Below are 7,461 nucleotides of genomic sequence, written 5' to 3' on the forward strand. Positions count from 1 at the left end.
AAAAACATAGTAGATCACTTGCCAACACAACTGTCTGCAAAAGCAAAGCATATTCTTGTCAATAGTAGACATATGCAACTGTATAGGCATAGATCCGCATACTTTTGTGGCATACATTTGGTGGTGTGCTTCGAACATGTGACATAATGGCTGTATGTGGTGTCTGTGAAGCTGGACTTTATTGTAAAGGTTCCCAAAAACATTTGCCAAAAGTTGCCCAAACCCACCAATATCAAGACCATGGGCAACTGTTGGATGTGTATGGAACCCTCCAAACTTTTGCCCAATAGATGATATAGGTTGTAAGAAGGATCGGGCATGCTGAATTTCAAAGCCTCAATCCTTCTGTTCATCCTGGAGATAAGCCATCACCTGAGCTGTATGACTGCAGCTTTCTCCACTGTCCCTAGGGAAAGCACATGAACGCTTAGCTGAACTAAGTGTTTGCAGGAGTTTGGAGAAATAGCTGATGGTTGAATGAGCATTCAGCACAAACCTGCTAAAACTATATGGGTACTCATAGTGTGGCGTGAGTAGCAAAAGTTTTCTATTTTTTAGCTTTGCTTCATCCTAGGTCCCTGAACACATAAGGCCGCATTGGAGTTACACCCGAAAACCTCAGTTATAACTCGCATTGGGTGTCCCATCTGCAAGGACTGTGAACATTGCCTGTCCTATTCTCATTTGTGATACGGATCAGAATAGGACATGCAGCAAACTTTTTTTCTTTTTGTGTGTGTGTGTGTGTGTGTGTGTGTGTGTGTGTGTGTGTGTGTGTGTGTGTGTGTGAGAAAAAGTCCTAATTTGAATAGGTTCATAGGTTATAATGGGTCTGTGTGCTGTCTGTGAAATACGGTCGTCTGAATAAGGCATAAGATTGGGAGAGACCTACATGGTATACTAAAACACAGAAATGCTAGGACAAAAAAGCATAAAAGTAAAGGCAACCAATTATTATCAACAGAGTAAGGTCACAAAATGCACGTTCTGTAAATTGCAATTTATATTCTTTTTGCCTTCAGACATCGTCTTCCTCACCATCAGTGGTGGTTGAAACTTCGCCCCATCCTCAAAATCCTGGCCAAATACAACATCAACCTGGACACAACTGAAGCTGCACATTTGGAACACATCACCAGGAAGAGATCTGGGGAGTCTCAAATGTAGTTTGGCAGAAGATGCAAGTACACTATGGGGTCCTCAAAACCTGTGGATTCTGGCCAGGACTAGAGTGTACCCGTTAGCTGTACATGGTGGAGACAAGTCATGGCCTTGTCTATGTTGGGAAAAGGCTTGTTAGTTATTACTGTGCTAGGAACCAGAAGACTCCTCACTCTTAGGCCAGCTGTACGTATGCGTAATTCGTGGCGTGACACCCGCATGTGTTAATCGCATGGACCGCAGCAAATATGCAATGACATACACTATCTTGGCATATATGCGCGTGTAATATGTGCCAAGAAAGAATATGCTGTGATGTTTATTGCGCACGTATTTCACACAATGTGTGCTCCGCAGCATGGGAGCCTGTGGCATATTGGTACAGCGTATTCCGCACATAGAATACACTGTACTAACACAGTCGTGTGAAGGAGACTTTAAGCTAGCCATAGACTTTAGATGGCTGTCACCCGAACACACGTTCCATCGATAGGTATTCCTATCTATCCCCCAATATACATGTTCAGCTTGGCTGAGCTTACATGCGCTCTGATTGGGCAGAGGAGAGTAAGGTACTACCAGGCACCTCTGGCAGTGACTTAGTTTTCCTAAGAACAAAAGGATTGGGCATGTTGAAATCCAGCAGCCTGATCATTCTTTACCCCATCATCTGCCTTTGTGGGGGAAGTTGGGACATCCTCATACACAATATTTGGTTAGCTGGTCTCTCGAAAATCAGCGGGTTCAGGACCTTTAATATATTGTGTATAGCTCCCTGTCTATTGTCATTCACTAGGCTTCCGATAACATTCAAAAAATAGGAAGCCACCTACTCATGTAAAACATGGAATCTGTTAGGCTTAAAACTGGGTATAGATATAAAATAGCTGGTGACTCAACTGTAATTCAGCAGACCGCTTCCCACATTATTTATAATAGATTGAGAGATCTACTACTGTCAGACACCTCTGGAACCGCTTATCTTCAGGTAAACCAAGGATCTAATATAAAAAAATCAAAGCTGCTTGATCCTTTCTTTTTCAGACTTAAAACATCAGATTAAGGCCTCTTTCACATGAGCGTATATTGGCCGCCGTTTTCACGGACGGCCAATATACGTTACGATCTGCTGCATTGGATTCCAATAAATCAGATCACATGGCTGTATTCCCGCGACGTGAAAGCGCCTGGCCGGGCCAATATAGCGCCAAGCTCTTTCACGCCAGCCCACAAAGAAAGTCCTGGAACTATCTTTTAGGCTGGAATACGTCGGCCGCTGCATAGGCTCCTATGGGAGCCAATGACAGCGGCCAGAGAAGGGAGGTGGGAGGGAGTCTAGCAGCGTGACTGCAAAACTCCCTCCCTCTTCTCTCCTCCCCTCCAGCTGTTTGCAATGGGAGGGGGTGGAGCTTAGCCATACCCCCTCTCATTGCTGGCTACGGACAAGGGAATGGGATGGGAGCTTAGCTCCGCCCCATCCCGCCTTCTCCCATTGCAAACAGCTGGACGAGAGGAGGTAAGACTGTGAGGTTGAGGAAGGGGAGGCCCAACACCATTGCAGGCTCTGTGTGTATGCGCCGTGCCCGTGCCGTCTGATCCGGGCACACAAACGTTAGATTAGTGTGCCGTTAACGTGTTTTTACAGCACCGGCGGGTGCTTTTGCACAGGATGATCTGTTGGGCAATAGATGCCTGACATTTCATCCCAGCAATAGTCGTTACTGTGCTTTTACAGAGGCACAAGCATCGCTGAATGGTCGTAGCGTACCGCCTCCATTCACAGTAACCAGGCAGTCGTTCATAAGTGAATTACTGCCTGTTTGCACGGAACGGTATATTGTTCAGTTTCTGCGTACATTAGTTTCTCGCTATTGGACAGCAGCATTGCTTCCCTGCAAATATACATAGGGGGAGAAACACTGATTGTAGCTGTGCTTGGGTTCCTTATAGTTACTGAACTGACATGTCCAGGTACCGGCTGCAATCAGCATAGCTCCTCCTGTAGGGGAGAAAAGCTGCTGTGCAACAGCAGCCTAAGCGAACAAATTATTGTTTGTCCTTCAATTGTTGGCCATGTATACACTGAACGATTATTGATCACTTGTGCACGACCCAACGATTACTTGAACGATAATTATTCCTTGTAAAAGGGCCCTAACCTCCTAGATCTCTGAGTGTTATTAGAATTACCAACAGCTTTGGTCCTTTTCAGTGCAGATTATGGCTTGAAATGACTTTCCCCACTGTGTGTAGGTGATGGGTACACTTTAATGTAGTGCCTCATGTATGTAATGTTGTATTTATAACATTGGTCTTAGCATGAAAATGCATCTTCTCTGTAGAGCTGCTATTTGGAATATTGTCCATAAGTATGTAATATTTCACTTTACTGTCCAGTAATTCAGCGGTGTTGTGGATCATTGCAGATCACACGCTAATAACATACCTGTTTAACCAACAACTGGTGAGTATCCCGTGGTAGAGTTACATGTTTAACAAACATGACTGAAGAGTTTTTCTTTGTCACCAGTAACCCATCATATACAGTTTCACTGTAGTAAAAAAAGTTGTTCTATACAAAATTATTGTTGGGGGGGGGATTATAAATACTGAGTGGAATACTTGTTTGGTATGAATAAATCTAGGACAAAAAAGAAAACTAAAGTGTCAATTTCTTATTCCTCATTTGAATAAAATGGTGTACACTGTATTATAGGTAAGTTAAATATCTTGGCTACATTGTATGTCAGTACTAGACCATATTACTGTAAGGGTCCTTTTACCTGAATGATTATCGATGCCAGCGACTGAATGACGAACAATAACTGTCACGTCTAATCGGGACGCACTGGATCCGAACCTAAAAGACTCACGGGATGTGAACAAACAGACCGCAAGTGCACACAAAACTGTGGTAAACAATAATGAAAACTGTCACCAGGGAAACACTGTCCCTATACACCTTTACCCGGGAAAGGGACCTGCCTAAATCCAGATAACCCGCCCTAACAATGGCGAACCTGACCATGTACCTAAGCCACTAGTAGACCCTACATGGGAGAGGAGAAACCCATGGAGAACAAGATATCAACAATAGTAACTTCAGTACTTGGCTTAGTATCAGGAAACCAGGAGATCCAGCACCAACCTCTAACTTCCACCACATCAGAGCGAGACTGAATTAAACAACAAAGAGCGAAGCACAAGGTCGGGTTAAATAGTCCTTCCAAATTACTCACAAGTTTAACCAAGCAAGTCTCACCTAATACCACTCCCACCACAGCCAGAAGATGAAGAGAACCAAATACAAGACCTGAACCAGATTACTAGGAAGGAACAGATCCCAGAACCGCCACAACAATTACGCATTTGCTTCTCCTTCGTCGTCCAGTTTGTGCAGGGATAAAAATCTGTGAGAATCTGCCTGTTTAAACAGGCAATCGTTAATTTCTGAATGACTGTCTGTTTACTATGAATGGAGGCGGGCGGCCGGAAGAGATCGCCGACTCTCTCCGCCTTCATTCACCGAGCGATCATAACTCCTGTGTGAAAGGACAGGAGCGATAATCGCAGGGACGACTGTCAGGCGCTTAAATTACGCATGAATTACTTTGAAAACATGACAAATGTAGCTCCACGGGATATAAGACTGGAAATTTTTATTGGAATTTCATGAAAACAACCACCAATCCATGCACTGAGACTGTTCTTGGCAAATCCGTTGCTAACCCAGTGTGCGTCTTGAGTCATTGCCTGAACACTGGTGAAACCTTCCCCCTCCCTAGATGGTCAATCCTGGCTGTAGAAGAAAACACATAAGAATAGATCATGAAAAGTCTGTCTCTCCATAATAAGTTAAACTTTTTGCATATGTATGGATATACTAAATACTCATTTCATAAGAACAAACCCCATGATAATGTGGAGATTTGATATGAAAATCATCTTAAAGGGGTTGACCGTCTAAAAGCGTTTAAAATGAGAACTAAACGGATGAAAACCATAAAACAAACTGTACTTGTTCTCAGCCCCAATGATCCAGCGCTGTAGCCCTGTGACAGTGGAAGTCATGTGACCGCTGCCTGCCAGAGGCCACCGCTTCACCACCCATTCTTCTGGTGTCAGAGATTGTGGTTTCTGATAGGCAGCTGAAGTCACCTGACTTGTGCAGTCAACAAAATCCAGGAGAATCATGGGGCTGCAGTGCTAAGGCTGAGGATGGGTAAGTATCATTTGTTTAATTCTTTTCACTCATTTGGATCTAATTTTGAAAGTTAGTTTTTAACCAGACATCCCCTTGATTAACAGTTCACACTGTAGAATTGAATACAAATAAACATTCCCAAGAACACAGAAATATGCCAGTGAACATGAACCCCAAAGTGAAGATGTATGGATTACAATATCTACAGAAACTCAGTGTCTCTGCATGGAGACCTTGTAATTTCATGAAAATCTGTACTATAAAAAAAAGTAGGGTTTGCTTTTTTTTTCTTAAATTATTAGGAAATTGGTTAAATAAGACGTGAAAAAAAAACAACAATGGCCGCCTTCTTTATCCCTATAGCCATTCAATCTATCTCCAAAATTAGGGGACTAGCTGTCCTAGAAGACAGATTTACTCTTTAACCAATCTCCATATAGTTTAGAAGAAAAAATGACAAAGTGCAAATAGCTTCTCAAACCCAATTCTTAGACCAATCGACTCAAGATACATTTAGACCAAATCTGTGCACTTACCTGGTCTTCTGCATCCAGATGTTGCTAGCAGATCAGAAGTGATGTCCCTAGCTATTGTGATCCTCACCTATAAGTCAAATATGATATAGTCTGGTATTAATGGAGTCCCAGGAACTTAAGCACAATGGCTCTGTCTTCTGAAAATAGGCCTATAAAGGACCACCTGGAACTATCCTTGGCTATTGTGGTCTCCACCTACAGAATCCATTTTCTTCACAAATTTCTACCAGGGTTGGTAGTAATAAAATCCCAGGCAATTAACCGCAATTTCTTTGTCTTCCTGGATCATTGTGATCTGCACTTATAGGACCCTAATTCTTCATACACTTATAACATGACTGCTATTAACGGGGTCCCAGGAAATTAAGCACAAAGCTCTGTCTTTTGTAAAGAGGCCTAAAAAATATCCAACAACCTGCAGTAAAGATATGCTGGGAACATGGCCTGTAATGGGGATTAGAGGCATGTGCTCCAGTCCAAATATGCACCCAAGAGATTAGCATTAGAGATGAGCGAGTATACTCGCTAAGGCACATTACTCGAGCGAGTAGTGCCTTAGCCGCGTATGTCCCCGCTCGTCTCTAAGGATTCGAGGGCCGGCGGGGGAGAGCGGGGAGGAACGAAGGGGAGATCTAACTCTCCCTCCCCCCCCCCCCAACCCCCCTGCTCCCCGCCGCAACTCACCTGTCACCGGCGCTGGCCCCCGAATCTTTAGAGACGAGCGGAGAGATACTCGGCTAAGGCACTACTCGCTCGAGTAATGTGCCTTAGCGAGTATACTCGCTCATCTCTAATTATCATACATACAACTGATTACGGTCTATTAGGTCTCACTGGTTAATGAACCCATCATTTTCCGTTAAAAAGAAATGGTGACAATAAAATGTATTATCATCTCTACTGAATTTCGTGTCTCTGCACTGACATTACGACTTTGTAACAATCTGTACTATAAAAAAGGCTGAAAGACGTTTTCTTACAATTATTAGGAAATTGGTTAAAGAACAACCGAAGAAAGTCAATGGTCTCCTCCTTTACTCCTACAGCCATCCTATCCATCTCCAATGCCTCTGCCGTTTAAGACAGATTTACTCTTTGACCAAGTTCCATATAGTTTAGGAATAAATGGACAAGGAAGAGCATATAGCTCCTCAAACAGGATGTTTGACCCTTCAATTCAATAGACAGACCATATATTTGCACCTACCTGGTCTTATGTAGCCAGATGATGTTCGCAGTTCAAAAATGATGTCCCTGGTTATTGTGGTCTTCACAGGACCCATTTTTTTAAACAATTTATAGAATTTTCAGCACATAACGTTCTTTAGCACTCCATGAAACATTGGCTCCATCAAGCAGTTAGAAGGATTCATCTATGCCACTAGTGCAGGCCAGGTTGTTGAGCACAACATGAATATTAATAGAGACTAGAGATGAGCGAGCGTACTCGGAAAAGCACTACTCGCTCGAGTAATTTGCTTTATCCGAGTATCGCTGTGCTCGGGTCTGAAGATTCGGGTGCTGGCACGGAGCGGGGAGCTGCAGGGGAGAGCGGGGAGG

General features: G+C 43.4%; 1 protein-coding gene across 2 annotated transcripts in view; it reads left to right on the top strand.

Moving 5' to 3' along the window:
* LOC136584747 (ATP-dependent 6-phosphofructokinase, muscle type) overlaps positions 1 to 3,819 on the top strand; it is a 64,019-nt gene extending 60,200 nt beyond the window's left edge. For both annotated transcript variants that reach the window (XM_066584338.1, XM_066584337.1), the window contains one exon: positions 1,023 to 3,819. In XM_066584338.1, the coding sequence (XP_066440435.1) occupies positions 1,023 to 1,167 (145 nt within the window). In that variant the 3' untranslated portion in view covers positions 1,168 to 3,819. The remainder of the gene's footprint in view (positions 1 to 1,022) is intronic.
* The last annotated feature ends 3,642 nt before the right edge of the window (positions 3,820 to 7,461 follow it).

The sequence above is a fragment of the Eleutherodactylus coqui genome, chromosome 1 (genome assembly GCF_035609145.1).
Source record: "Eleutherodactylus coqui strain aEleCoq1 chromosome 1, aEleCoq1.hap1, whole genome shotgun sequence".
Lineage (NCBI taxonomy): Eukaryota > Metazoa > Chordata > Amphibia > Anura > Eleutherodactylidae > Eleutherodactylus > Eleutherodactylus coqui.